This window comes from Anolis carolinensis, chromosome 2, assembly GCF_035594765.1.
Source record: "Anolis carolinensis isolate JA03-04 chromosome 2, rAnoCar3.1.pri, whole genome shotgun sequence".
NCBI lineage: Eukaryota > Metazoa > Chordata > Lepidosauria > Squamata > Dactyloidae > Anolis > Anolis carolinensis.
In genome coordinates this window covers 16,395,266-16,422,970 of record NC_085842.1, presented here as the reverse complement: position 1 = coordinate 16,422,970, position 27,705 = coordinate 16,395,266, and the positions used below count along the sequence as shown (strand labels likewise).

Sequence of the window (27,705 nt, the reverse complement as noted above, 5' to 3'; positions counted from 1 at the left end):
AGTAATCCCAAAGAATACCCTGTACTTGCAATAAGAACAAACCTATATTCAGCAGAGTATCACAGGAGCACATGAAATTATAGACACTGTATGTGGACATGAAATTATAGACACTAATAAATAATAATAATAATAATAATAATAATAATAATAATAATAATACTTTATTTATACCCCACCACCATCTCTCCATGGGGACTCGGGTGGCTCACATGGGGTAAGGCCCGACCAGCATAATTTACAGAAACAACAGCATAAATACATTGCACAATATACAAAAGATAAAACACAGTAAGACAATAAAACAGGAGTTAATATAGCGGTAATAATATCTTCACAGTATGTGGATTTTATATATATATATATATATATATATATATATATATATATATATATATATTATATATATACACACACACACACACACACAAAATCTTAAATTCTAACCTTTATATTGTCAATTGGTATCAGCCACTGTTTGTTCCTTTTGTTTAGAACCCACCATTGAAAAAGGATACATGAATACAAACAGTTGAAAGGGATGTAAAGTGTTTTTTTCATGAGAATGTAAAATTGTGAGTATTTGAATTAGATTCATAACTGTATTATGTGGATATAGGTACACGCTCTTGTTAATTTAATATAATATTCACAGATAAATTCACCTGAGGAAGACTTAAGAGTCAAAACTGGTTTTGGTATCTGGGCCCGTCGGTTCAACATATTGATTTTACAAGCAGCAAGTTTATACATAGAACTCGCATTGTTCAAGTTATAAATTATTCGGATGTACAGAGCAACACCGTTGTAACTGTAAATTATATTTAATACGAATTTATACTGTATATAACAATTGATTTACCATTGACATTGTATATCGTTGTGTTTGTGGGCAAATATTGTTTTGGCTCTTTAGTTTTTACCCAGTTTGGGTTCCCACATGCTATTGAGCGACAACTCCCATCACTTTTGATTATCCACCATGCAGATTGAGGATAATGGGAATTGCAACCTAAACAGCCCTTGTGTCTCTGAGGTTGGGGAAAGGCTAAAGAACATTTTGAAGCCCGGCATCATATTCATAAGCCTTGAATCTAAACTCAGTCCCCACTCTCACAGTCCAAATTGCAGCCTTCCAGATGTAACTGTATCCCAACTCCCATCAGCTCTAGACATGATGTCTAATGATGAGGAACACAGGAGTTGTATGTCGAAGGCTTTCATGGCCGAGATCACAGGGTTGTTGTGTGTTTTCCGGGCTGTATGGCCATGTTCCAGAAGTATTCTCTCCTGACGTTTCGCCCACATCTATGGCAGGCATGCGCAGAGGTAGATGTGGGTGAAATGTCAGAATACTTCTGGAACATGGCCATACAGCCCAAAAAGCATACAACAACACAGGATTGTTGTATGTTTTTCGGGCTGTATGGCCATGTTCCAGAAGTATTCTCTCCTGACGTTTCGCCCACATCTATGGCAGGCATCCGCAGAGGTTGTGAGGTATGGAGAAAACTAAGCAAAGAGGTAAATATATACAGTAGAGTCTCACTTATCCAACATAAACGGGCCGGCAGAATGTTGGATAAGCAAATATGTTGGATAATAAGGAGGGGTTAAGGAAAAGCCTGTTAAACATCAAATTAGGTTATGATTTTACAAATGAAGCACCAAAACATCATGTTATACAACAAATTTGACAGAAAAGGTAGTTCAATACGCAGTAATGCTATGTAGTAATTACTGTATTTATGAATTTAGCACCAAAATATCATGATATATAGAAAACATTGACTACAAAAATGCGTTGGATAATCCAGAACGTTGGATAAGCAAGTGTTGGATAAGTGAGACTCTACTGTATTTGTGGAAAGTCTAGGGTGAGAGAGGTCAGTGTGAATGTTGTAGTTAATCACCTAAATGCTGAGGATGCCTGCCATAGATGTGGGCGAAACGTCAGGAGAGAATACTTCTGGGATATGGCCATACAGCCCGAAAAACATACAACAACCCTGTGATCCTGGCCATGAAAGCCTTCGACAAAACAACACAGGAGTTGTAATCCAGCATCTGGAGAGGCATATAAAGGACACTGCAGGTCCATTTGGGTCCGCAGGTCTTGCGCTTGACAAATGTGATCTAAATGAATGAGTTTAGACATGCTGGACTCTCAAGCAATTCGCATTTTATATTGTCTGCTGTGTGAGTTGCCGAATGTCAAAGGAAAACTTTTCTTCCGAATGAATGTGTGGTTTCTGACACAAACTTTCTGTACAATCCACACACAGTAAGGAATCCTCTGCTGTGTGAGTTCCTTGATAAGAAGTGAGGCTTATTTTTTGAGCAACACTCTTTCCACACTCCCGGCAGCATGGAAACGCGTGAGTTCTTTGATGACGAGTGAGGCTTATTTTGTGAGTAAAGCCCCTTCCACACTCCACGCACTGATAGGGCTTCTCTCCGGTGTGAATCAACTGATGCTGGGTGAGTTTTTGCTTCCATCTGAAGCTCTTCCCACACTCCAGGCACTGAAACGGTTTCTCCCCGGTGTGAATCAACTGGTGTGAGATGAGGCTCGACTTCCGGCTGAAACTTTTGCCGCACTCTGTGCACCGGAACGGTTTCTCCCCGGTGTGAGTTGTTTGGTGCTGAGCGAGCTCCGTCTTCCACCTGAAGCTCTTCCCACACTGCATGCACGGAAACGGTTTCTCTCCCGTGTGGAGGAGCTGGTGCGACACGAGGTTGGACTTGCGATTGAAACCCTTCCCACACTCGCAACGAAATGGTTTCTCCCCGGTGTGAGTCAACTGATGCTGGGTGAGCTTTTGCTTCCATCTGAAGCTCTTCCCACACTCCAGGCACGGAAAGGGCTTTTCTCCGGTGTGGATGAACTGATGGGAAACGAGGCTTGACCTCCGGCTGAAACTCTTGGCACACTCCAAGCACTGGAACAGCTTCTCCCCGCCGTGTGTCAACTGATGCTGCGTGAGCTCCGTCTTCCATCTAAATGCTGTCCCGCAATGAAGGCATTTAAAGGGCTTCTCCCCGGTGTGAAGCAGCTGGTGCGAAATCAGGTTGGACTTGCGACTGAAACCCTTTCCGCACTCCAAGCAATGAAATGGTTTCACCCCAGTGTGGATTAGCTGATGCTGGGTGAACTTTTGCTTCCATCTGAAGTGCTTTCCGCATTCGAGACACTGAAAGGGTTTCTCCCCGGTGTGAATTAAGCGATGTGAAATGAGCGTTGATTTCCGGCTGAAGCTTTTCCCACACTCCAGGCAATGAAAGGGCTTCTCCCCCGTGTGAATGACTTGATGCTGAGTGAGCTTTTGCTTCCACCGGAAGCTCTTCCCGCATTCCAGGCACTGGAACGGTTTCCCGTCTGTGTGAACTAACTGGTGCGCAGTCAGGTTCGACTTCCGGCTGAATCCTCTTCCGCACTCCAAGCACTGAAAGGGTTTCTCCCCATTGTGAGGGTGGAAGAAATGCCCGCCTGGACTGAAACTTTGGCCCCACTCCACGTTTTTAAATGGATCGTCCCTCATGTGGGGTTGTTGGTATGACATAAACGGTGAACTCCACCCAAAGTTCTGTCCACACACTAAAAATACACATTTTTGTTTTCTCATGTGAATTCTTTCGGCATGAATGTCCATCGGAAAGTGAAGGCTGTCTATAAAATCAAGGCTCCTCCCATAACAAGGAGAAATGCATTCATTCCTGCCATTTCCTTTGTCTAATAGTTCTTGGAAAGAGATTCCCCAGATGTCTTCAAACTGAGAAGCAGAAGATGTGTTCCTCCATGTCTCCTGAATTTCAGTTTCTGTTTTCTTCTCTTCTTTCAATGGATATTCCGCTTTTTGCAATGAAGACATCCTTGGTTCTTCTTCATTCTCCTTCTCTTGACAATTACCTTGAAAAACAAAAAAGAAGCAACTTAGCTGCAGTCAAAGAGATACAGTGGAGTCTCACTTATCCAAGCTAAACGGGCTGACAGAACCTTGAATAAACGAATATCTTGAATAATAAGGAGGGATTAAGGAAAAGCCTATTAAACATCAAATTACATTAAGATTTTACAAATTAAGCACCAAAACATCATGTTATACAACAAATTTGACAGAAAAGGTAGTTCAATACGCAGTAATGTTATGTTGTAATTACTGTATTTACGAATTTAGCACCAAAATATCACGATATATTGAAAACATTGACTACAAAAATGGCTTGGATAATCCAGAAGCTTGGATAAGTGGAGCTTGGATAAGTGAGACTCTACTGTATATACATAATGAGATATCTTTGGAGAAGGGACCCAAGTATTAACATGAGATTAATTTATGCTTCATATACATCTTACACACATAGCCTGAAGGTAATTTTCTGTCAATTTTGTTGTATAACATGATGTTTTGGTGCTTAATTTGTAAAATCATAATCTAATTTGATGTTTAATAGGCTCTTCCTTAATGCCTCCTAATTATCCAACATATTCGCTTATCCAACATTCTGCTGGCCCGTTTATGTTGGATAAGTGAGACTCTACTGTATATGCAAATAGAGGTATTTAAAAATTTCCTGGGGGGATGATAAGCATGTTGAATAAGGGATACTCAGTCTGAATGTGCCTGTACCATTATCCACTCAATAGATGGCATTCAGGGATATGTTCTGAAACTTGTCATGCTGGGCCCATGGGGACTGTGACTTTGTTGTTAGTTCTCAAACACATTCTGTGAAGCTGGGGCATACATTTCATGCAATCTGATTTTAGAGCGTGAGCCCAAGGACCTGTGGGGCCAGTGCAACCCTTGTTCTCTATTGCTGACCTACCACAATGCAACCATAGCTGTTAGTGTTTAGCCTCTTTTTGCAGCAAAGACTGAGCAAATTCTGGCAGTGGTTCCCTCTCGTTGCTCCCTTTATCTTTCCTTCTGGAACGCTGTGACCTTTTCTGCATTCTGGACAATTCAATGGGAAGAACTAGACTTGGCTACTCAGAGGGAGCAAGGAAAGAAAAGATCCTCCTTTGCACTTTCACTTGCTGGTGAAGACTTAGAAGCATAGAATCATAGAGTTGGAAGAGACCTCATGGGCCATCCAGTCCAACCCCCTGCCAAGAAGCAGGAAAATCACATTCAAAGCACCACCGACAAATGGCCATTCGGCCTCTGCTTCAAAGCCTCCAAAGAAGGAACCTCCACCACGCTCCGGGGCAGAGAGTTCCACTGCTGAACAGCTCTCACAAGTGGAATCTTGTGAGAGACCAAGATACATTGGGCTTTTTTTTCCCGAAAATGGAGAATAGAGACCATCTGCTAGGCCAGGGGTCCTCAAACTTTTTAAGTGGAGGGCCGATTTACAGTCCCTCAGGCTGTTGGGGAGCCGGACTATGAAATAGTCCAAAATTAGGATTGTTGTTGTGTGCCTTCAAGCCATTTCATACTTAGGTTAACCCTAAGTCTAAAGTTTAGGACAGGGGCCAGGTAAATGACCTTGGAGGGCCTTAGTTTGGGGACCCCTGATCTAGATGATCTCAAGACCATAGGTAAGCAAAGGGACCTCCAAAGACCATCTAGATGGTCTCATAAGACCATCAGTAAGGAAAGGGACCCTCAAAGACCATCTAGATGATCTCATAAGGCCATCAGAAGCCCATAGATAAGACACCTCAAAGCCCATCTAGATGGTTTCATAAGACCATAGGTAAGGAAAGGAGTCCCCAAAGGCCATCAAGATGATCTCAAAAAACCATAGGTAAGGAAAGGGACCCTCAAAGACCATCTAGATGATCTCATAAGGCCATCAGAAGACCATAGATAAGACACCTCAAAGGCCATCTAGACGGTCTCATATGACCATAGGTAAGGAAAGTGACCTCCAAAAGCCATCTAGATGGTCTCATAAGGCTGTAGCTAAGCAAAGAGACCTTCAAAGACCATCTAGATGATCTCATAAGACCACAGATAAGCAAAGAGACCTCCAAAGACCAGGTAGACTTAGGTCAACCCTAAGTCTAAAGTTTAGGACAGGGGCCAGGTCAATGACCTTGGAGGGCCGCATCCAGCCCACAGGCCTTAGTTTGGGGACCCCTGTGCTAGGAACTAACAGATGGATGGACTCTTTTCTTCCTGTGGCTGCTGCAGTGATTCTGAAGCCTTGGCAATGAGAAGAACTCACCTAGAGAGGCCAGGAGCCACCTGTTCTCCTCCATGACTTCCCTGTGGAGGGCCCTTTGGTCCGGGTCCAGCAGGGCCCACTCCTCCTCACTGAAACACACGGACACTGCCTCAAAGTTTACCTAGGAAAAGACATTGTACCTGTGAGACAAACATACTGACCCAGTCAGAAAAGAAAACTGTATGAATACCTTGTGATTAGGAAACACAGCTTAATTCTTCATAAACCACTTCACCACATAACTTAAATTCCACTGAGTTCTACACTTGAAATCTGGTACTCCACTGGGTTCACCACATTCATTATGGTTAAAGTGCAGTTTTTGAGTCTTTTAAACATTGAGGGCAGTATTTTTTTTTCCAACGTATCAGGAAGAGGTGAGGAAATAAGATTTTTCTCAAAACTTTGGATGTTTTGCCAAATTTCGAATGAAGTAGCCCTCGTTGCTCTCAAGTTAGAATCACCCAATTTGTGGAAGGAGAAATTAGGGGAGGAGTCAAAATAATTTTTTGGTCAATTTCCTTTTGCTCCCCAAGCAGGAAGGTTTGGCTGTAAGCTACTGTCAGGGTTCAACCGGGGACCCCGACTAGATTGATGAGTTGGCCCTCAGCTCACCCTCTCAGACTACTTTGCGAACAGCGAAAATGGCATCACAAAACACGACAGCCTCGCTGATTTATAACTGCTGAAACTCAGCGGCTCTAAGGCTTTATTTACAGTATTTACATAGCTTACTGTCCAAAACTATCCGGACACATGTTGCATGTCTGTCTCTCTGAAAAGTCTGTTCTCTGTGTGCACGAAGCACCTCCTGCATTCCACACTCTGTGATGCATCTTCCTGTCAAGTAGCTCAAATGTAAGACCTTGCCATTTGCCCTCGCGGCTATCAATCAAGGCTGGCCAGAATTAACCCTACAGCTACCTTATAACACTTCCACTTTGCAAAAATAAAAATAAAAATAGCCTTTTAGGGTACCTTTATTCCTTCTTTCCATGATTAGTCTGTGTCCCATGCTGGGAAGGCCAGTGTTGTTGCCATTCCAAATGGGTTTCCCTCCCATCACTTTTCTGTCCCTCTCCCTCCCTGCTCTTGGGAATTGTGGGAGTTGTAGTCCAAAACACCAGCTGAGCCTCTGCTGCTGCCCTTCCAAATGGGATTCCCTTCCTCCCATCCCTTTTTTCTCTCTCTCCCTCTCTGCTGTTGGGAATTGTGGGAGTTGAAGTTGTTGGGAATCATCCTGGACTACTCAAGTCTAAATGTAGTTAGATAGATGATAGAGTTAGATTGAGGGAATCCTTTCCCTGTTTCCAAAGTATGCCTAGACAGGCTTTACTGTGTTTCACTCTATCCTGTTTACGTCACATCCCTTACTTTGAATTTAGTAGAAATGTGACTCTTTAGGGATACTAACTTTCTATCCATTGGAATGTTTATTGCCCCAATAAAAGGCAGGACCATGCGGTCAGTCGCCCCTCTCTAAGCCCTCTTCTCCCTTTGTTCTTCTAACTAACAAGAAGCATCTCACCATCTCTCCTGGAAAGATGTAACTATTTAGATGTTTGGTATTTTTCCTTTCTTATTTTTCCTTAGAAACCAGTCTAGAGTAGACTAGACAGCTCCCAAGCCTTTCTATCTACAATGGAGTTCTTTTTACCTGAATAAATACTTTTTGAACTTTTACTGAGACTCTGCACTCCATTGCAATCCTAAATGATCAAAGGCTTCTCTTGCTCACCCCATGTAAGTAACTGTTGCATTTAAAAGCTCTGCTTTTGCTACTCTGCTGCATTTTGGTGGAATCTCCCCCAGAGAGGGTTAAATTGAGTCTAACCGCTCAGAGATTACCACAACAGAAGTACCAAAAAGCACCGAGATGGATGGTGAGCGGGGCCAAATGTCTGCAGTGTGGAAACCTTTTCATTGAAAAATACGCAAGATAACTGAGTACACTAAACACTGTGATTAAAAGGTAGGGAAAAACTCAATTTTATTACAAAATGGAGTTAGACTGAACTCTCTTCTTCTGACACTTCTGAACACTTCCCAGAGTAATCCGATGAAGTCCAAAGATCACTATTAGATGTCAGAGTGATGGAAAGAAAGAAGATGGAGATTTTTTTTTCAGACCCTGAGTGAGAGGGATATCACAACTGTCCCCTTCTTGGCTGACCAGGGATCCTACCTCCTACCTTATCCATATCGGAGCTCAAGGTGATGGCATCTTCCTCCTGTTTCTGAGAAGTCCATCTGTGCTGCCTTCTCTCTCTGGAGCCAAAAGGACCCTTCTCAACATCGGGGAAATCAGCAGATTCTCCCATGAAGACTTCCTGCTACAAAACGACAGAGGAGAGGGCAAAGGGAATGTTTAGAAAAGAAACAGGGAATGAATTGGATGGTTTTCAGAAAATACCATGGAGTGTTGAATTGGAAGAGTTTTCCAATTTGTTTTTTAAAGATAAAAAAGCTTCTCACCTGCTGATCTTGCTGCTTCTTCTCTTCTGCCCGACTCAGGAGGAACCCTTCTGCCAAGGCGACCGCCTGGGAGCAGGTCTCTGCCCCACATTCCCTCACCCAGTTCTCTATATCCGCAGGAAGGACAGCCAGGAACTGCTCCAGGACCACCAGATCCAGGATTTGGGCCTTGGTGTGTTGCTCTGGCTTCAGCCACCGGCGGCAGAGAGAGTGGAGTCGATTGCATATTTCCCGGGGTGTCTCAGTGTCCTCATAGCAGGACTGTCGAAAGTCCTGGCGCTGTGCCTCTGAACTAAGCGTATCCTTCACCGTCCTCGTCTGCACGCTTCCTCTTTCCCAGGATGTTCCTTTGCTCCCAGCCTGAACAGGAGGCGATCCTTGCCTTATGCCTTGCTTCTTCATCACGGAGCTGTGCCCCTGGGCAAATTCTGCCATTTACAAAGGAAGCCTTTTCTCTCCTCTCAGATCCTTTCTCGGGCAAAAGTCTGGAGAAAGCGATTCCAGCCATGAAAGCCTTTGAAAACACACTGGAGAAATTACCGAATGATACCAAGCTCTAGAAAGAAACCAAAATGTTTGGTGAGGAACTCAGAATAAACATTCTTTTTAGGTAAAGAAATACTTTAAAGCTCCGATTCAATCTGGAAAGTGGATATTTTTTCTATACAAAGGTTTAGGTAAAGAAATACTTTAAAAGCTCCGATTCAATCTATATATACAAAAGAGAACCTACATCACTCCAAAAAAAACGGGGATGAGGGCGATGTTAGATAGAAATGGCACAGCATTTCTAGTCAAAGAAAAAAAATACTGTTTGATGAACATGCGGTTGATTGATATCACCTGGGTAATGACTGCGAATGTCATAATGCAATACCTAAGAGGGTGTGGTAATGGCCAAGTCATAATCCTGTGAGGGTTATGGCAAAGGGGTATCTCTGCTTTTGACTTTATTTATTTCGTGTCAAAAGCATTGTATAATAAACTAGCTGTGCCCGGCCACGCGTTGCTGTGGCGAAGTATGGTGGTATGGGAAATATAGTATTGAGGAATTGGTGGTAGTTAAGGTAAAGGGTCCCCTGGGCTGAGTGGGTTGCTAGGAGACCAAGTGAGCAGAGCTTAGCCTAACTGGCAGCAATTGAATAAAAGCAACTATTCCTCTCCCTCTAATTAGGACTTTATTTTTCTTTTCTTTTTGTTGTATCAACCTAGAGGCATGGATGAGGGGTTGTGATGTCAATTTTCGAGGTTGTGGGGTGTTGACCTTTGTTGTTTTGTTCGCTGCCGTGATGCCATCACTCTTTTATATATATAGATAAGTTTAAAAGTGATAAAATAAAGGAATCACAAACAGCTAAATAGTTTTGGACCAAAAGCGGGCAACAGCCATCGCATTGTCTGTAGCTTTAAACAACTCCTCATCCATGCATGAGGCAGGGCAATGTGGGCAAGCATACATATGCTTTTGACTCAGCCTGTGTTACACTCCCCCTGAAAACGCAGTTTCGCAGTTTGGGAGTACTCCTGGATTCGGCTCTGAATCTGGAGGTCCAGGTATCGTCAGTGACCAGGAGTGCTTTTACACAGTTACAGATTAGAAAGATGGTTGGCTGAAACTAACACAATTAAGTTCAACAGGGACAAATGCAAGATACTCCACTTCGGCAGAAAAAATGAAATGCAAAGATACCGAATGGGGGATGCCTGGCTCGACAGCAATGCATGTGAAAAAGATCTTGGAGTCCTCGTGGACAAGTTAAACATGAGCCTAAAATGTGATGTAGCGGCGAAAAATGCCAATGGGATTTTGGCCTGCATAAATAGGGGTATAGCGTCTAGATCCAGGGAAGTCCTGCTCCCCCTCTATTCTGCCTTGGTCAGTCCACACCTGGAATCACACTGTGTCCCATTCTGGGCACCACAATTGAAGGGAGATGTTGACAAGCTGCAAAGTGTCCAGAGGAGGGTAACTAAAATGATCAAGGGTCTGGAGAACAAGCCCTATGAGGAGCAGCTTAAAGAACTGGGCATGTTTAGCCTGCAGAAGAGAAGGCTGAGAGGAGACATGATAGCCATGTACAAATATGTGAGGGGAAGTCATAGGGAGGAGGGAGCAAGCTTGTTTTCTGCTGCCCTGCAGACTAGGACATGGAACAATGGCTTCAAACTACAGGAAAGGAGATTCCACCTGAACATCAGGAAGAACTTCCTCACTGTGAGGGAGGGCTGTTCGGCAGTGGAACTCTCTGCCCCAGACTGTGGTGGAGGCTCCTTCTTTGGAGGCTTTTAAGCAGAGGCTGGATGGCCATCTGTCGGGGGTGCTTTGAATGCGATTTCCTGCTTCTTGACAGAATGGGGTTGGACTGGATGGCCCATGAGGTCTCTTCCAACTCTATGATTCTATGATTCTAATGCTAGTGCGCTAACTGTGCCCATTCCTGGAGAAGTCAGATCTGGCTACCATGGTCCATGCCTTGGTTTCATCCTGGTTGGACTACTACAATGCACTCTACATGGGGCTGCCTTTGAAAAGTGCTCGGAAACTTCAGTTGATCCAAAGTGCAGCAGCCAGACTGCTAGCTGGGGCTGGAGACAGGGAGTGGACAACTCCTCTTTCCAACAGTTCCACTGGCTGCCAACACATTTCTGAGCACAATTCAAAGTACTGGTTTTGACCTACAAAGCCCTTGTCCAGGTTATCTGAAGGTCTGTATCTCGTTTTATGAACTTGTGGGACATCTACGATCTACTGGGGAGGGCCTTCTCTTTGTCCCACCTCCCATTCAAGCTTGCTTGGTGGGAACTTTTTGGAGGCTGCTCCCAGAATGTGGAAATCCCTCCCAAAAGAGACTGACCATCTCTGCTGACCTTTCTTCAGCAAGTAGGTCAAGACCTTTTTATGTCTACAGGCATTTGGGGAAGGGGAAGGCTTTAGACAGATTGGATGGGACTGCGGAGGATATTAGTTTTAAAGGGCATTTTAGTGTATTTAGGGGCCGGGCTTAGCACAGCAAGCTAAACTGATAGCTGCAGAAAATCCTATCAACTGAAAGGCTGGCAGTTCAAGCTTGGGTTGGGGTGAGCACCTGCCATTAGCTCCACATCCCTGCTCACCTAGCAGATCAAAAACAGAAACGAGAGTGGATAAATAGGTACTGCTTTAAGCAAGGAGGTAATAAAAGGTGCCCGTAGGGCCAATGCCTACGATTTGATTGGGAAGATGTCTAAGGACGACAAAGCTCCTCGGCATGGAAGATGGAGCGGCAGCACCCCACCCCACCCCGAGGCCGGAGTCGAGCACAGCCTCCAGATGCCGGAAATGGAAAAGATGGGAAAAGCCTTTACCTCTGTTTACATATTGTCTGTCCTCGTTAATTCTATCACAGAATTGAACGTTTGCCGTAAACGTGTTCTGTAATCCGCCCTGAGTCCCCTCGGGGAGATAGAGCAGAATATAAATAAAGATTATATTATTATTGTATTTTAATTCTGTTTTTACCACACTGTTATTTTTTTGTTAACTTTTGTATTGCATCTTTTAAACTTGTTTAATGTGGAGTGTTAGCCGCTTTGAGTCACCACAGGGAGAAAGGCAGGGTATAAATAATAATAATAATAATAATAATAATAATAATAATAATAATGTGTTGTCGAAGGCTTTCATGGCCAAGATCACATAATAATAATAATAATAATAACAACAACAACAACAACAACAACTTCTGACCTTTGATCATTTTGGTCACTTTACTCTGGACACTTAATAACAAGGTAAAGGTTTCCCCTGACGTTAGGTCCAGTTGTGACCGACTCTGAGGGTTGCTGCTCATCTTCATTTTTAAGCTGAAGAGCCGGCGTTGTCCGTAGACACCTCCAAGGTCATGTGGCCGGCATGACTGCATGGAGCGCCGTTACCTTCCCGCCGGGGCCCTTGGTGGTGGCGCAGTGTGTTAAAGCGCTGAGCTGCTAAACTTGCAGACCGAAAGGTCCCAGGTTCAAATCCCGGGAGCAGAATGAGCGCCCGCTGTTAGCCCCAGCTCCTGCCAGCCTAGCAGTTCGAAAACATGCCAATGTGAGTAGATCCATAGGTACCGCTCCAGACACTTAATAATAATATTCTTATATCCTGCCCCATCTCCCTGAAGGGACTTGGGGCGGCTCACATGGGGACCAAGCCCGGCAATCTATACACATAACAAAAGTGAAAAATGTGTATGTGTGTATGTGGAGGAGGCACACAGATCGAACATGGCCAATTGTGCGTACAGGCCTGGTTTGAGAGTGATTGATCTCGGATCTGGGAGTTGTAGTTTACCCTTATCCAGAGAGCCCTGAACCCAGGCTACGACAGCTCAAGAGGTGTTGCGGCCTGGATCAACTAAATCAACTAAATCAGGCCTGGGCCAGCTTGGGCCCTCCAGGTGTTTTGGACTCCAACTCCCACCATTCCTAACAGCCTACCGGCTGTTAGGAATGGTGGGAGTTGGAGTCCAAAACACCTGGAGGGCCCAAGCTGGCCCAGGCCTGATTCTGCATCTAGGAAACATGTGGGACTCACCCAAGAGAGAGGCAACGAGGAATCAAAGACCAAAATCCCATCCTCCTGGTCCAACCTCAGTAGCTCTTCTAAGAAGGCAGAGAAATGGCGGGAAAAGGAGGCGGGACCTGGAAGGTTGCTGATGCCAACTGTCAGCGTCGCTCCGCCCCTTCCGTCCACCTGCTTCCAGGAGGAAGAGGAGGAAGAGGGAAAGCGGGGCTTCCCTTCTTCTGCACTAAGTACTCTTTATGTATTTTTAATTACATTTTAATTTAACTGTAGCCACAAGCCTTGAGGAGAGACTGGGAAATAATAAAATAATTTATATAATTTTAGTAGAAGTAGTACTCTCATTTCTACAGTGTATTTATTGTTGTTGTTATTTTTACTACTATAGTGTATTATTATTATTATTATTATTATTATTATTATTATTATTATTATTATTATTATTATTATTATTATTTATTTTATAAGGCTTTCATGGCCAGAATCACTACAGTGTATTTATTGTTGTTGTTATTACTACTATGGTATTATTATTATTATTATTATTTATTTTATAAGGCTTTCATGGCCAGAATCACTACAGTGTATTTATTGTTGTTATTACTACTATGGTATAATAATAATAATAATAATAATAATAATAATAATAATAATAATATGGCTTTCATGGCCAGAATCACTACAGTGTATTTATTGTTGTTGTTATTACTACTATGGTATAATAATAATAATAATAATAATTATTATTAATTATATGGCTTTCATGGCCAGAATCACTACAGTGTATTTATTGTTGTTGTTATTACTACTATGGTATAATAATAATAATAATAATAATAATAATAATTATATGGCTTTTATGGCCAGAATCACTACAGTGTATTTATTGTTGTTGTTATTACTACTATAGTATAATAATAATAATAATAATTAATTATATGGCTTTCATGGCCAGAATCACTACAGTGTATTTATTATTGTTGTTATTACTACTATGGTATAATAATAATTATAATAATAATAATAATTATTAATTATATGGTTTTCATGGCCAGAATCACTACAGTGTATTTATTGTTGTTGTTATTACTACTATGGTATAATAATAATAATAATAATAATAATAATAATAATAATAATAATAATATGGCTTTCATGACCAGAATCACTACAGTGTATTTATTGTTGTTGTTATTACTACTACGGTATAATAATAATAATAATTATTATTATTATTATTATTACCATTCTTCTTCTTTGACTGCTTGTTTTACTTGTAAGAGTCCTCTGCCCCCTGATCTTCTAGGTAGATATAGCCGGTCAACATCACTACGAGGGTGCAGGGAATGATGAATGGTCATGAGTTTTCTTGTTTTTCTGTTCAAATTGTCCAGTTCCACCTGTGTCCAGTTTATGATGCCAGCAGTATATCTTATGACAGGTATGGCCCAGGTGTTTATGGCCTTGATGGTGTTGCCTCCATTGAGCTTGCTTTTGAGAATTTTTCTGACCCTTTGTGTGTATTCTTTGTTGACCACAGTTTTCACATGTTCATGCTTGATGTTGTCCAGCTGTAGTATGCCCAGATATTTATAGGCCTCTGGCTGGTGACACTTTATTGTTTGGCCATTGGGCATATTTATGCCCTCACTTTCAATGATTTTTCCCTTCTTCAATGCCACTGTCAAACATTTGTCCAAACCAAACTCCATGTTGAATTATTATTATATGGCTTTCATGGCCAGAATCACTACAGTGTATTTATTGTTGTTGTTATTACTACTATGGTATAATAATAATAATAATAATAATAATAATAATAATAATAATAATAATAATAATAATAATAATAATAATATAATTATATGACTTTCGTGGCCAGAATCACTACAGTGTATTTATTGTTGTTATTACTACTACGGTATTATTATTATTATTATTATTATTATTATTATTAATTATATGGCTTTCATGGCCAGAATCACTGGGTTGCTGTGAGTTTTTGAGGCTCTATAGCCATGTTCCAGAAGCATTCCCTCCTGACATTTTGCCTGCATCTATGGCAGGCACCCTCAAAGGTGATAATAATGGTGATAATAATAATAATAATAATAATAATAATAATAATAATAATAATAAATATACTGTAGTAATCATAATAATGATAGTAATAAATATACTGTAGTGATGATGATGATGATGGGTTATTGTGTGTTTTCCAGGCTGTATGGCCATGTTCCAGCAGCATTCCCTTCTGACATTTCGCCTGCATCTATGGCAGGCACCCTCAGAGGTTGTGAGATCTATGGGAAATTAGTCAAGTGGGGTTTATGTACCTGTGGAATGATGTCCAGAACTCTTGTCTGCTTGAGGCATATGTGAATGTTTCTTTTTATATATATATAATAATTTTTATTGTGTTATATTGTGATATTTACAGCAAAAGTGAGGGAAAACATCGTGCTGGTATAGTAAGGAAGAGCAGTGAAGGAAAATTTGAGATAGAGAAGAAAAAATAATAAAATTAAAAAAAATTAAAAAGGAAGGGGGGGAGAGGTTGACTTCCCATTTTTTTTGGAACCTGTTTTTCTTTCCATAAGATGGCATGTGTTAATGTTTCAATTGGCCGCCTTGATTAGCATTGAATGGCCTTGCAGCTTCAAGGTCTGGCTGATTCCTGCCTGGGGGCAGCCTTTGTTGGAAGGTGTTGAAGCCCAAAACACCTGGAGGGCTGAAGTCTCCTGGTACTGTTGTTGTGGCTGCTTTTCTTTTCTTTTTGATAATTTCCCCCCAACAATTCCAGACTTAACACAACTGTGTCTTTGAATTCTACCTCTTTTGCAGGGCATGGTATTTCCCAATGTTTCCCCATCTTTTACCTGAGGGAAGATCTCCCAGATGAGGAAAACAATCCTTCACCGTGGATGGAGTCTGTCTGGGATCACTGCTCAGTGATGGAGAAGCAAGGCTCAGCTGGCCTCAAGTCCAGTAGAGGCTTTCTTAGTATCCAGGGTGAGAACAGAGGAGCATTATTGGAAAGAAGAACCATACAGAAAAAGTACAGGTCGGAGGCACAGACCCATTGCTTCAGACAATTCTCCTATAATGAGGCCGATGGGCCCCGAGAGGTGTGCAGCCGCCTCCACTCTCTCTGCCGCCTGTGGCTGAAGCCTGAGGAACATACAAAGGCGGAGATGCTGGACCTGGTGATCCTGGAGCAGTTCCTGAGCCTTCTGCCCCCAGAGATGGGGATCTGGGTCCAAGAGTGTGGGGCAGAGACCTGTTCCCAGGCGGTGGCCCTGGCGGAAGGCTTCCTTCTGAGTCGGGCAAAAGAGGGGAAACAGAAAGAGCGACAGGTAAGAATATTTCACTTTGGCATCTTCGAAGTTCCAAGAATATTCTAAGCTACCAGTTGTCTCCTTGGGGTTTTTTTTCTCTCATAAAAAATCCAATTAAGTGATACTCTGCATCCAGGGGAATATAATCCCACTCTATCCTGCTTTGGTCAGACCTCACCTGGAATATTGTTTACAGTTCTGGGTCTCACAGTCCAAGAAATTCGTAGATTAATACAGTTGGAAGAGACCACCTTGGCCATCTAGTCCAACCACCTGCCATGCAGGAAAGGCACAATCAAAGTACCCCCAGCAGATGGCCATCCAGCCTCTGTTCAAAAGCCTCCAAAGAAGCAGCTTCCAACACTCCGAGGCAGAGAGTTCCACTACTGAACAGCTCGTACAGTCAGGAGGATATACACGGAGAAATACAAAAAATATTAAAGACTAACATTAAAAAGGAGCCAGAATATTTCTTGCTAGGAATGTTGGATTTGGATAAAGACAAAGACAAAGAGATTCTATTTAACCACCTGACAATAGCAGCCAGAATAACATATGCGAAGAAGTGGAGATCAAAAGAAATAACGAAAAGAGAAGAATGGCAAAATAAAGTCCTAGAAATAATGAATATGGATAAATTAACTTACTGGCTCTCTCCGAACCAAGGATTACCGAAAAAACAAACAAACTGGGACACGGTAAAAGAATATTTTAATCAACTTAAAATGGAGCTTATAATTTGAAATGATAAGAACAACAAGAAAATATTAGAGACAAAGGGGGAGAAGACGGTTTGGACTATAAAATACTAAAATACAGAAAGTCATAATACAAACACCAAGGAATAGATGGAAGTCAACCCCTCCCACATACCTTTTTTTTTCCTCCTTGTTCTTACTTTCATTTTTTTTCTTCATTTTTCTTTCTTTCTCTCCACCCATATTGTTCTCCCACTTTCCATGTATTTTTTAAAATTTTTATCTTTAAATTTATTATTAATAAAAATTTACCAGAAAAAAAGGAGGTTCTTCCTCATGTTCAGGTGGAATCTTCTTTCCTGAAATTTGAACCCATGGCTCCAAGTCCTAGTCTCCAGGGCAGTAGAAAACAAGCCTGCTCTCTCTTACTTATGACACCCTTTCACATGTTTAAACATGACTCTCATGTCTCCTCTCAACCTTCTCTTCTGCAGGCTAAACATACCCATTTCTTTAAGACGCTCCTCATAGGGATTCATGGTCTCCAGACCTTAGATCTTTTTTGCCACCCTCTTCCTCTGGATTGTCCAGCTTGACACTCTCTCTTTTGAACTATGATGCCCAGAATTGGACACAGTATTCCAAGTGAGGTTTGACCAAAGCCGAATATAGCCGCACCATGACTTCCCTCAGTCTAGGCACTCTACTTATTTATTTATTTATTTACAGTATTTATATTGGGGCCGGGCTGTGGCGCAGGCTGTTGAACAGTCTGCTGCAATAAATCACTTTGACCATAAGGTCATGAGTTTGAGGCCAGCCCGTGGCGGGGTGAGCACCCGTCAATTAAAAATCAAAAATAGCCCCTGCTCGTTGCTGACCTAGCAGCCCGAAAGATAGTTGCATCTATCAAGTAGGAAATAAGGTACGACTTATAAAAGTGGGGAGGCAAGTTTAACTAATTAACGACATTGGAATGAGGAAGTGCTGTCAGAGTGGATGATGAAGCAGCTGCTCCCCCCTATGGCCAGAATCGAACATCCCCTCAGGAGAAGGTTAAATTGCCTCTGCGTTTGTCTGTCTCTGTTTGATGTGTTTATGGGCATTGAATGTTTGCCCTATGTGTGTATAATGTGATCCGCCCTGAGTCCCCTTCGGGGTGAGAAGGGCGGAACATAAATACTGTAAATAAATAAATAAATAAATGTTCTGCCCTTCTTCCTCACCCCGAAGGGGACTCAGGGCAGATCACAATGTACACATACATGGCAAACATTCAATGCCATATGAACATAGAGACACAGACAAAGACAGAGACACAGAGGCAATTTAATCTTCTCCAGCTTCCTGAGGGTATGCTCGATTCTGGCCACAGGGGCAGCAGCTGCTTCATTATCCACTGTGACACCGAGTCCTTGGATCCTTCCTTATTCCAAACGCTGCTGGATGATTTTTATGGTGTCGTAAGTTAGTTAAATTAGCCTCCCCACATAAGTGGTATCTAAATTTCCTACTTGATAGATGCAACTATCTTTCGGGTTGCTTAGGTCAACAACAAGCAGAGCTATTTTTTATTTTAATTGTTGGGTGCTCACTCCAACACAGGCTGGCATCGCACTCATGAGTGATTCATTGCAGCTGGCTACTAACCAGCCTGCGCCACAGGCTGGCCCTTCTTCTGATGCATCACACTGTTGGCTCATGTTCAACTTGTTGTCCATGAAAACTCCAAGTTCATCTTCACATGGACTGTGAAAAGTCATTGACAAACTGAAACATGTACACAGAAAGGTGACCCGAATGATAGATAGCTTGGAAGCCATTAATCCCAATGAGGAGTGTCTTCGGGAGTTAGGCACATTTAGCCTGGAGAAGAGAAAGTTAAGAAGGTACATGAGAGCCATGTTTAAACATTTGAAAAGAAGATCATCATGTGATTTTTTTTTCCTGGTGGTAGTTTTAAAACATTATTACAATATGTAACAAAATTTGAAAAAAAAAATTCTTGGTTTGAACGTGTTATTCCTGTTTAATTATGCAGTACTTACTTTGAAAATAGCTGTTCTATTCCAGAAACTTTATTTGTGTGGCTGCCATAAACTAGATTGAATTGATTGAGACTCAATGAGATATTTATTGAAACACTAGGGCTCGGGCTGTGGCGCAGGCTGGAGAGCAGCTGCAATGAATCTCTGCAAAGAATCACTCTGACCAGGAGGTCATGAGTTCGAGGCCCGCTCGGAGCCTGTGTTTGTCTTGTCTTTGTTCTATGTTAAAAGGCATTGAATGTTTGCCTATATGTGTAATGTGATCCGCCCTGAGTCCCCTTCGGGGTGAGAAGGGCAGAATATAAATGCTGTAAATAAATAAATAAAATGTGCTGCAGGATGTTCCTCCCACAAAAATTAGCAGTTTAATAAAATTTTCCATGTTTTTATTATAGGACCAATTAGGAAATGACATTTAAAACTCAGAAACAAAAATCATGTTACATATAGTGTTATTCACTTTAGATGTTTTGTGAAAATTATCGAAGGAGGGACACTTCTAACCCATTCCTATCCAGAACCGTTGTTTTTGTAATAGTTTTCTTTGTTTCTCTTTGCGATGCAGGAGGTATTTCTGAAAGAGAGTGCTAAAACTATTACTTCCATCTCGGCACAGGAAATGCAATGCAGGCAGATCACACAGGAAGAGGAGAGAGAAACCACATCATTGGGTAAGGATAAAAGGGGGAAATTATTATAATAATTATAATTATTATTATCTACACTGCCACATAATCCTGTACTTGATACCAGATTATATGTCAGTGTAGACCAGGCCTGGGCCAACTTTGGCCCTCCAGGTGTTTTGGACTTATTGGCTGTTAGGAATTGTGAGAGTTGAAGTCCAAAACACCTGGAGGGCCAAAGTTGGCCCATGCCTGATGTAGAGAGGAACGGCAACCCATTTTTCCTTTGTCTCTTGCCCAGAACATGGAAGACTTCCAAGGCCAAGAGGCAGTGGCTCCGATCTTTGTTCTGATGCTTCGAGAATGGTTTCCGAGAGCCTGGATCAGGTAAGAGCTGGCCAAGATCCCCAGAGGGCCAAGAAAATCCCTGGACTTTTCCTTCAGCCTTAAGGAATATAATTTTTTCTTTTTTTGCCTTCCCCTTTGGTGATCTCCATATGCCCTTAGTGAAGAACTAAGGCTGAGCAGCCTTCTTTTGTCAGTGTTTTGTCTGAGGTCAGCAGTTTTGACTTACTTATATATTAAGATCCCATATCTATTGGGAATATTTTCCCAGACATAAATCTGGGGCGGAATCCAACCCACTCGTAAATTTGCTTTTGGTTGCTCTTTTGGTGTCAGTATAAGCTTAAAAGCTTGATTCGCATCAACAGATGGCTATGAAGGGGGGCATTGCTTGGGTAGCCTTTCTGGCTATTGACAGTAATACTGTACATCTATCAATCACTGCCAATTCATGGTACAGCCCCCTGTAGCGCAGTGGGTTAAACCCTTGGGTCAGCAGGACTGATTACTTAAAGGTTGGGTTGCTGACCTGAAGGTTGCCAGATTCAAATCCAACCCAGGGAGAGCGTGGATGAGCTCCTTTTATTAGCTCCAGCTCCATGCGGGGACATGAGAGAAGCCTCCCACGAGGATGGTAAAAACATCAAAACGTCCGGACAATGTCCCCTGGGCAACGTCCTTGCAGACGGCCAATTCTCTCACACCAGAAGCGACTTGCAGTTTCTCAAGTTGCTCCTGACACGAAAAAAAAGTGGTACAGATTCAAATTTATTTGTAATGCAGAGCTACATTTAATTTCAATTAAATCCTCATAATATGGCACGGATGTTTTAAAAAATATTTTTAGAAGATTGAAACGTGTTGTTGTTGTTGTTTTTCTTGTTGTTGTTATTTATACCCACTTTATCTCTCCCGAAAGATACTCAAAGCAGCTTACATTAAAAATATGACTACACAATTTAATTATACAAATATGCAAACATTAAAACAGAATTAAATGTAACAGTATTAAAAATTCACAGTTTGGGAACCACCTTTGTAGCAACATGTATGCAATAAACAATGGAATGGAAATTGAACTGGTAAAGAGCAGGATTCTACTTCAGCAGATCCTTCTGGAGGTGCATATGCCTGTCTACAAGTTTAAAAAGCTTTAAGTTTGGCCACCAACACAGAAAGCATAAGAAAATCACTGAAATCTCCCTGGATGCTCTTTAGAAGACTACATATTTGTTTTCTTTACTTATGCAAGACCTTCCGGACATGGTTGCTTCATTTCACATGTGCAGAGCTTTAGTTGCAAAGTTTGCCAAAACCCTTTGAAACCTGTTTCTTTAATTTCCATGTTATTCCTACCTTTCCCAACCAGGTTTTTTTTTTTTGTTTTTGTTAAAGAAGTCATGTCTAGGAACCCATTGACTTCCTCACCTGAGACATACCAGTACCGTTTCTTATTGCAGGTGACCTTTGAAGAAGTCACTGTGTCTTTCAGTGAGGAGGAGTGGGCTCTGCTGGATCCGGACCAAAGGGCCCTCCATGGGGACGTCATGGCGGAGAATGTGGCCATTGTGGCTTCTCTGGGTGAGGCTCCCTCTTTCTCATGTTTTAGACTAAATTTGCTACACTCCCGAAAGGTTTTCCAGCTTGGCTGGTGTCCTATATCTTTCAGACGGTGTGATAAACGCTAGAGCAGTGGTTCTCAACCTTCCTAATGCCGTGACCCCCAACCATAACATTATTTCCATTGCTACTTCATAACTGTAATTTTGCGACTGTTCTGAGTTGTAATGAAAATATCTGATATGCAGGATGTATTTTCATTCACTGGACCAAATTTGGCACAAATACCCAATACACCCAAATCTGAATACTGGTGGGGTTGGGAGGATTGATTTTGTCATTTGGGAGTTGTAGTTGCTGGGATTTATAGTTCACCTGCAATCAAAGAGCATTCTGAACTCCACCAACAATGGAATTGAACCAAACTTGGCACATAGAACTTCCATGACCAACATAAAATACTGGAAGGGTTTGGTGGACATTGACCTTGAGTTTTGGAGTTGTAGTTCACCTACATCCAGCCTGTTCCGCTAAAGGGATCCCTAGAACATCAAAAATATGTGTTTTCTGATGGTCGTTGGCGAACCCTCTAAGACCCCTCTTGTAACCCTCCCAGGGACCCCCGACTCCCAGGTTGAGAGGAAGGACTGGGACAGCAATTCTCTTTGGGGAGAGGCACCAACATCCCTTCTCAGGCTGGGATGGTTTTTGTGTCTCCTTCAAAGAAGGCCTCTCCCCGTCACCTTTTTGACATTTTTATTGAACTTTACCAAAAAAATTCACCCAAAAAGGGAAGATTGGGAAAGTCAGAGAAAAAAAACTGAGACGGTGGGAGCAGTGCAGTTATTGTTAGTGAATTAAGTCTTTACATCTATCTAATATGGTACAGAAGGAGAGGGAAGGGATTGGAGGAAGGGAGGAATCATTGTATTAAAGTAACATTGATACATCAGTTTCCTCATATCAGTTACAATTAGACACATTACCCAAAGTATTACAAATTCTATATATCTTCTATAAAAAAGAGAGGACAAATATTGTCCTCCAACGCTAAGTCTGGTCTTCATATCTTTTTATATTATCCTATATTCGTCCTCTCTTCTCTCTTCTCCCCAACTCTTCACCTATAAAAGTTCATCTTTATTATTTTTATCAGAAGATTGTTTGTTTTAACTCTTTTGTTTAATCTTAGTTATTACCTAACAAATCTAACAGATTGATTAGGTCTGTTTGGAAATTAATATTGTGTAGGCAAACATTTACTATATTACTCCAAGTTTATGTATTTCCATATAAACAATCCAACTCTAATTAGGAAATACTGACGCATTAATTATGTAAAATCTTCAATATAAAGTAAAGTAGTACACTGTGTGTGTGTGTGGGACCTCAGTGGCGCAGTGGGTTAAACCGCTAAACTGCAGAACTTGCTGATCAGAAGGTCAGTGGTTTGAATCTGCAGAGCAGGGTGAGCTCCTGTTGCTAGCCCCAGCTTCTGCCAACCTAACAGTTTGAAAACATGCAAGTGTGAGTAGATCAATAGCTACTGCCCTGGCAGGAAGGTAATGCCGTTCCATGCAATCATGCCCATGGCCACATGACCTTGGAGATTTCTATGGACAACGCTGGCTCTTCGGCTTAGAAATTGAGATGAGCATCAACACCCAGAGTCGGACACGACTAGACATAATGTCAAGGGGAAACCTTTCCCTTTCCCTATACTTGTGGGAGATGATGTCCAAAACACCTGGAATTCACAACTATTTGAAAATCATAACCTTTTGTACAAGTATGATATATATCCACATGTACAGTTATTATGCAAGGCAATTTGGTTTTCAGTTGTTAGACTGATAACCTGGTTGTCTCTGAGTTGTTAGGAACAGAGATTATGTCAATGCATAAAAACAGCAGTTCTTCAGGAGTGTTTCTTTTCAGTGCCCCAAAGCATCTATCCACCCATAAAATATCTTGTTTCTATATCATGCTCTCAAGAGACAAAAATAAAGTAGACTTCGCTAAAAGTAACAGATTTGGTTAACTCACAGCTTTCATGTATTCAGCACACAGGGATATAACTTGTCAATCCAGATACAGATAGGATTTGAAGTAGTTTCACTGTTCAGAGAACACAGGTCATTTTATAATCCAGAGCAACATGAGTTTGCTCTCAACAGTCCATAGTCTACATGACATCTGATGGAGTCTGTGCTCTAATGGAGGTTAGGTCAGAAGCATCTCATGGCTAAAGCAGTTCTGTGGAGTCTGAGATCTGAGCAGTCCCAGATCTGATCATGTGGTCTGCAGCCCCTCCCACAACCTCAAGGGCCGGGCTGTGGCGCAGGCAGGAGAGCAGCCTGCTGCAATAAATCACTCTGACCATGAGGTCATGAGTTCGAGGCCAGCACGTGGCGGGGTGAGCACCCGTCAATTAAAAATAAAAAATAGCCCCTGCTTGTTGCTGACCTAGCAACCCGAAAGATAGTTGCATCTATCAAGTAGGAAATAAGGTACCACTTATAAAGTGGGGAGGCAAAATTAACTAATTTACGACGTTGGAATGAGGAAGTGCCGTCACAGTGGATGATGAAGCAGCTGCTCCCCCCGTGGCTAGAATCGAACATCCCCTCAGGAGAAGGTTAAATTGCCTCTGCGTCTGTCTGTCTCTGTCTCGGTTCGATGTGTTTATGGGCATTGAATGTTTGCCCTATATGTATATAATGTGATCTGCCCTGAGTCCCCTTCGGTGTGAGAAGGGCAGAATATAAATACTGTAAATAAATAAATAAGAAACATAGAGTAAAGGGAAAGCTGCATACCAAAACATACATATACAATACAGTTAGCAAACAGAATAACAAACAAAGCAAATTACTAGTGGAGGCTGGAAGAAGGTTGCTATTTCCAACAATTTCTGTCAGTTATCTCTTTGTCTCCATTGTCTCTTGGCCTGTGGCTAATTTGTTTTCCTTCTTTCAAGGCATTTGGCAAGAGAAGGAGAACGAAGGAGAAGGAAGGATGCTTTTGCTACAAAGAGATGAATGTCAACAGAAGAAAGAGAAAGGAACCAATACAGATCATCAGGAGGACACGAGGAACAAGGTCTCTGCTTCTCAGGCCTGGGATAACTCTAGAATCTCATACAAAACGAAAGGAGGAGGGAATGATAGTAATAAATGCTTTTCTCTTGAATACCTAAAGAACTTCAGTTGCGAAGATAAGCTTAACCTTCTTGCAGAACGGAACCAGAAAAAGTGTGACTTTGTGGGGTGTGGAAAGAGCTTTAGGTGGCAGTCCCACTTCATCTTGCATCAGAGAATCCACACATGGGAGAAGCCCTTTGAATGCTTGGAGTGCGGGAAGAGTTTCAGCTGGAAGAGGAGCTTCATCCACCACCAGAGAACCCACACCGGGGAGAAGCCATTCAGATGCGTGGAGTGTGGGAAGGCATTCAACCAGAAGACGGATCTGGCCAACCACAAGGCCACCCACACAGGGGAGAAGCCGTTTCTGTGCCTGGAGTGCGGCAAAACCTTCAGCCGGAGAACTTATCTCACCTCTCATCAAAAAACACACTCCTGGGAGAAACCTTTTCAATGCCTGGAATGTGGGAAAGGCTTCAGCTGGAAGACGAACCTCCTTCGCCATCAAGCAACGCACACGGAAGAGAAACCCTTTCCATGCTTGGAGTGCGGGAAACTCTTTGCTCTAAAGACGGGTCTCCTTTCTCATCAAGGAACTCACGCTAGCAAGAAACATTTCAAATGCCCCGAGTGTGGTCGCAGTTTCAGTCAGAAGATACACCTTACTTTCCACCTCTCTACTCACACAGGGGAAAATCCCTTCAAATGCCTGGAATGTGGAAAGACGTTCAGTTGGAAGAGAAGCCTCGTTTACCATCAGTTGACTCACACGGGGGAGAAACCCTTTAAATGCTTGGAGTGCGGAAGGCGATTCAGCCAGAAGATAAACCTCGCTCGTCATGAGGCAACACACACGGGAGAGAAACCCTTTCAATGCCTGGAGTGTGGAAAGAGCTTCCATCAGAAGATCAACCTCACTTGTCACCAAACAACGCACACCGGAGAGAAGCCATTTCCGTGCTCGGAGTGTGGGAAGAGCTTTACTCAGAAGATAGACCTCACTTCTCACCAAGTGACACACACAAGGGAAAAGCCATTCAAATGCTTGGTGTGTGGAAAGAGCTTCAGCTGGAAGAAAAGCCTCACTTGTCACCAAGCCACACACATGGCAGAGAAACCCTTTAAATGCTTTGAGTGTGGAAAGAGCTTCAGTTGGAAGAGGAGTCTTGTTCGTCATCTGATGACTCACACAACGGAGGAAACGTTTCAACCATTTAAATGCCTCAAGTGCGGAAAGGCCTTCAGTTGGAAGAGCAGCCTCCTTCGCCATCAAGCAACCCACACAACGCAGAAAGGATCGGAACCCCTCAATCTGGAAATAGTTTGAGTCAGGAACCAACACTTATGAAATATGAAGGACCACACAGGAGAAACTGTTCAAATGCTTGGAGTGTGGGAAAGGTTTTAGCCAGGACACAAATCTCTGTCTCCCTCCAGGACTTTGTTGGGGATTGTGGATGATAGATGGATGCTCTTATATGTGCCTGTGAGCCCAGAGACACCCTGCAGAATGATGCACCACTCAGCTTTGCAGAAAAAATAACACAGGAACTTTTACTAAATCCAAAAGATCAACAGAACAATGGTATTTACAATAGTCCTTCTGTTTACTTACAGAAATCAGTTATAGGCAGTCCGTTCTTAGTCCATTATTTATTTATTTGCAGTATTTATATTCCACCCTTCTCACCCCGAAGGGGACTCAGGGCGGATTATAATGAACATATATATGGCAAACATTCAATGCCATAAGACAAACAACATACAGTATAGACACACAAAGAGGCAATTTAACATTTCCAGCTTCATGAGGGTATGCTCGATTCCGGCCACAGGGGGAGCTGTGGCTTCCCCATCCACTAGTGACACCGATTACCCTACTTCCTCATTCCTTTCCGTGTGCTGCTGCCAGTTTTATTGTGTTGCAAATTAGTTAAATTAGCCTCCCGCATAAAGCGTACCTAAATTTCCTACTTGACAGATGCAACTGTCTTTCGGGCTGCTCAGGTAAACAGCAAGCTGGGCTATTTAATAGTCAGGGGCTTAACCCAACCCGGGCTTCGAACTCATGACCTCTCAGTCAGTAGTGATTTATTGCAGCTGGTTACTAGCCAGCTACACCACAGCCCAGCCTATCGCCACAGCCCGAAGTCTGCTTCAGTGAACATCAACAGCAAACAAGGCCTCAGAAATAGTCAGGCCTCTCTGAGTACAGAGCCATCTTCTTTCCAGCCAGTACTCAGAAGACACACACACACACAGAGAAACCTGTTCAGAATGGTTCTCCAGCAGCAGGATAGCAACAGTTACAAAAGCAATTCCCCAGGTCCTTGCAAACTCAGCCAATCGGCTCCATGCATTTGATGTTCAAGTTAACACACATATAGTATCTTTGCAAACCATGACAGACTTTATGGACGAGACAAAGAATCTAATCCAGGCATGGACCTCCTTGGGCTCTCCCTCCAGGTGTTTTGGACTTCAACTCCCACAATTCCTAAAACAAAAACAAGTTGCATATTTATTACCAAAAATGCCACATGGTTTTTAAATGTCTCATTGAAAACAGCATAATATGTTGGCTTGATGAAGAAGTCACTAAAATGTCACAGATGAGAAAATACTGCGTTTTGACAGTTGAAGTATTAAAATCACTGCATAATAAATACTGTGGTATGCACATTTGTATAAATGTATATAAATGCTGAAAAGCCTATATAAAAATTGGGATATTCAGGTTTGAATTATA

General features: G+C 42.2%; 2 protein-coding genes across 4 annotated transcripts; one reads left to right on the top strand and one right to left on the bottom strand.

Annotated features, from left to right (window-relative positions):
- Positions 1-139: 139 nt before the first annotated feature.
- Positions 140-13,345, bottom strand: LOC100561656 (zinc finger protein 737). Of its 2 annotated transcripts, none has more exons than XM_062973247.1 (5): positions 13,211-13,345; positions 8,653-9,208; positions 8,370-8,510; positions 6,178-6,298; positions 140-3,910 (listed from the first exon to the last, which is right to left on the bottom strand). In XM_062973247.1, exons 2-5 carry the CDS (start codon positions 9,085-9,087, stop codon positions 2,184-2,186), a joined length of 2,424 nt encoding a protein of 807 aa, XP_062829317.1. In that variant the 5' UTR covers positions 9,088-9,208; positions 13,211-13,345; the 3' UTR covers positions 140-2,183. The 2 variants fall into 2 exon arrangements, with proteins under 2 accessions (XP_062829317.1, XP_062829318.1); XM_062973248.1 differs by having other exon boundaries at positions 8,370-8,507.
- LOC103280134 (zinc finger protein 157) lies at positions 13,332-27,705 on the top strand. Of its 2 annotated transcripts, none has more exons than XM_062973255.1 (6): positions 13,332-13,428; positions 16,043-16,554; positions 19,899-19,953; positions 20,210-20,295; positions 21,714-21,834; positions 24,794-27,705. In XM_062973255.1, the coding sequence occupies exons 1-6, from the start codon at positions 13,332-13,334 to the stop codon at positions 26,281-26,283; spliced, it is 2,361 nt and encodes a 786-aa protein (XP_062829325.1). In that variant the 3' UTR covers positions 26,284-27,705. The 2 variants fall into 2 exon arrangements, with proteins under 2 accessions (XP_062829325.1, XP_062829324.1); XM_062973254.1 differs by having other exon boundaries at positions 19,848-19,953.

Bases quoted from the DNA above. Each gene is read 5' to 3' on its own strand.
- LOC103280134 (XM_062973254.1), top strand. From the start codon at position 13,332: ATGCCAACTGTCAGCGTCGCTCCGCCCCTTCCGTCCACCTGCTTCCAG. The intron at 13,429-16,042 runs GTACTCTTTATG...CCTCTTTTGCAG, and splicing joins CTTCCCTTCTTCTGCACTAA to GGCATGGTATTTCCCAATGT. The intron at 21,835-24,793 runs GTGAGGCTCCCT...CCTTCTTTCAAG, and splicing joins GGCCATTGTGGCTTCTCTGG to GCATTTGGCAAGAGAAGGAG.
- LOC100561656 (XM_062973247.1), bottom strand. From the start codon at position 9,087: ATGGCAGAATTTGCCCAGGGGCACAGCTCCGTGATGAAGAAGCAAGGC. The intron at 6,299-8,369 runs GTAGGAGGTAGG...GTCTTTTCCTAG, and splicing joins TGAGCTCCGATATGGATAAG to GTAAACTTTGAGGCAGTGTC. The intron at 3,911-6,177 runs GTGAGTTCTTCT...TTGTTTTTCAAG, and splicing joins GTGGCTCCTGGCCTCTCTAG to GTAATTGTCAAGAGAAGGAG.